The sequence below is a fragment of the Fulmarus glacialis genome, unplaced genomic scaffold, assembly GCF_000690835.1.
Source record: "Fulmarus glacialis isolate BGI_N327 unplaced genomic scaffold, ASM69083v1 scaffold23815, whole genome shotgun sequence".
NCBI lineage: Eukaryota > Metazoa > Chordata > Aves > Procellariiformes > Procellariidae > Fulmarus > Fulmarus glacialis.
This window is the reverse complement of record NW_009211478.1, coordinates 1634-2027: the sequence shown is the minus strand read 5'-3', so window position 1 is coordinate 2027 and position 394 is coordinate 1634. Positions and strand designations below refer to the sequence as shown.

General features: G+C 65.0%; 1 protein-coding gene across 1 annotated transcript in view; it reads left to right on the top strand.

Moving 5' to 3' along the window:
- Nucleotides 1–297: 297 nt before the first annotated feature.
- LOC104076639 (syntaxin-1B-like) overlaps nt 298–394 on the top strand; it is a gene marked incomplete at its 3' end in the record, with an annotated part of 1222 nt that continues 1125 nt past the window's right edge. Inside the window, exon 1 of the mRNA XM_009577563.1 lies at nt 298–388. Within this exon, the coding sequence (XP_009575858.1) occupies nt 298–388 (91 nt within the window). The remainder of the gene's footprint in view (nt 389–394) is intronic.

Below are 394 nucleotides of genomic sequence, written 5' to 3'. Positions count from 1 at the left end.
GACGCCGTGGGGACACGGGGGATGGAGGGACACCAGGGACGCCGTGGGGACACAGGGGATGGAGGGACACCAAGGACACCATGGGGACACGGGGGATGGTGGGACAGCAGGAACCAGGGACACCATGGGGACACGTGGGATGGAGGGACACCAGGAACACCATGGAGGACATGGCGGGACATTGGGGATGGAGAACACCAGGAGGGACACCATGGCGGGAACACCAGGAACTGGGAGGGAAACTGGGGGGGTGACACCAGGGAAGTGACACCGGGGGGGTGACACCAGGGGGGTGACATGTCCCCACCCCCCCCAGAGACGAAGCAGGAGCTGGAGGACCTCACGGCCGACATCAAGAAGACGGCGAACAAAGTGCGCTCCAAGAGGGGACCTC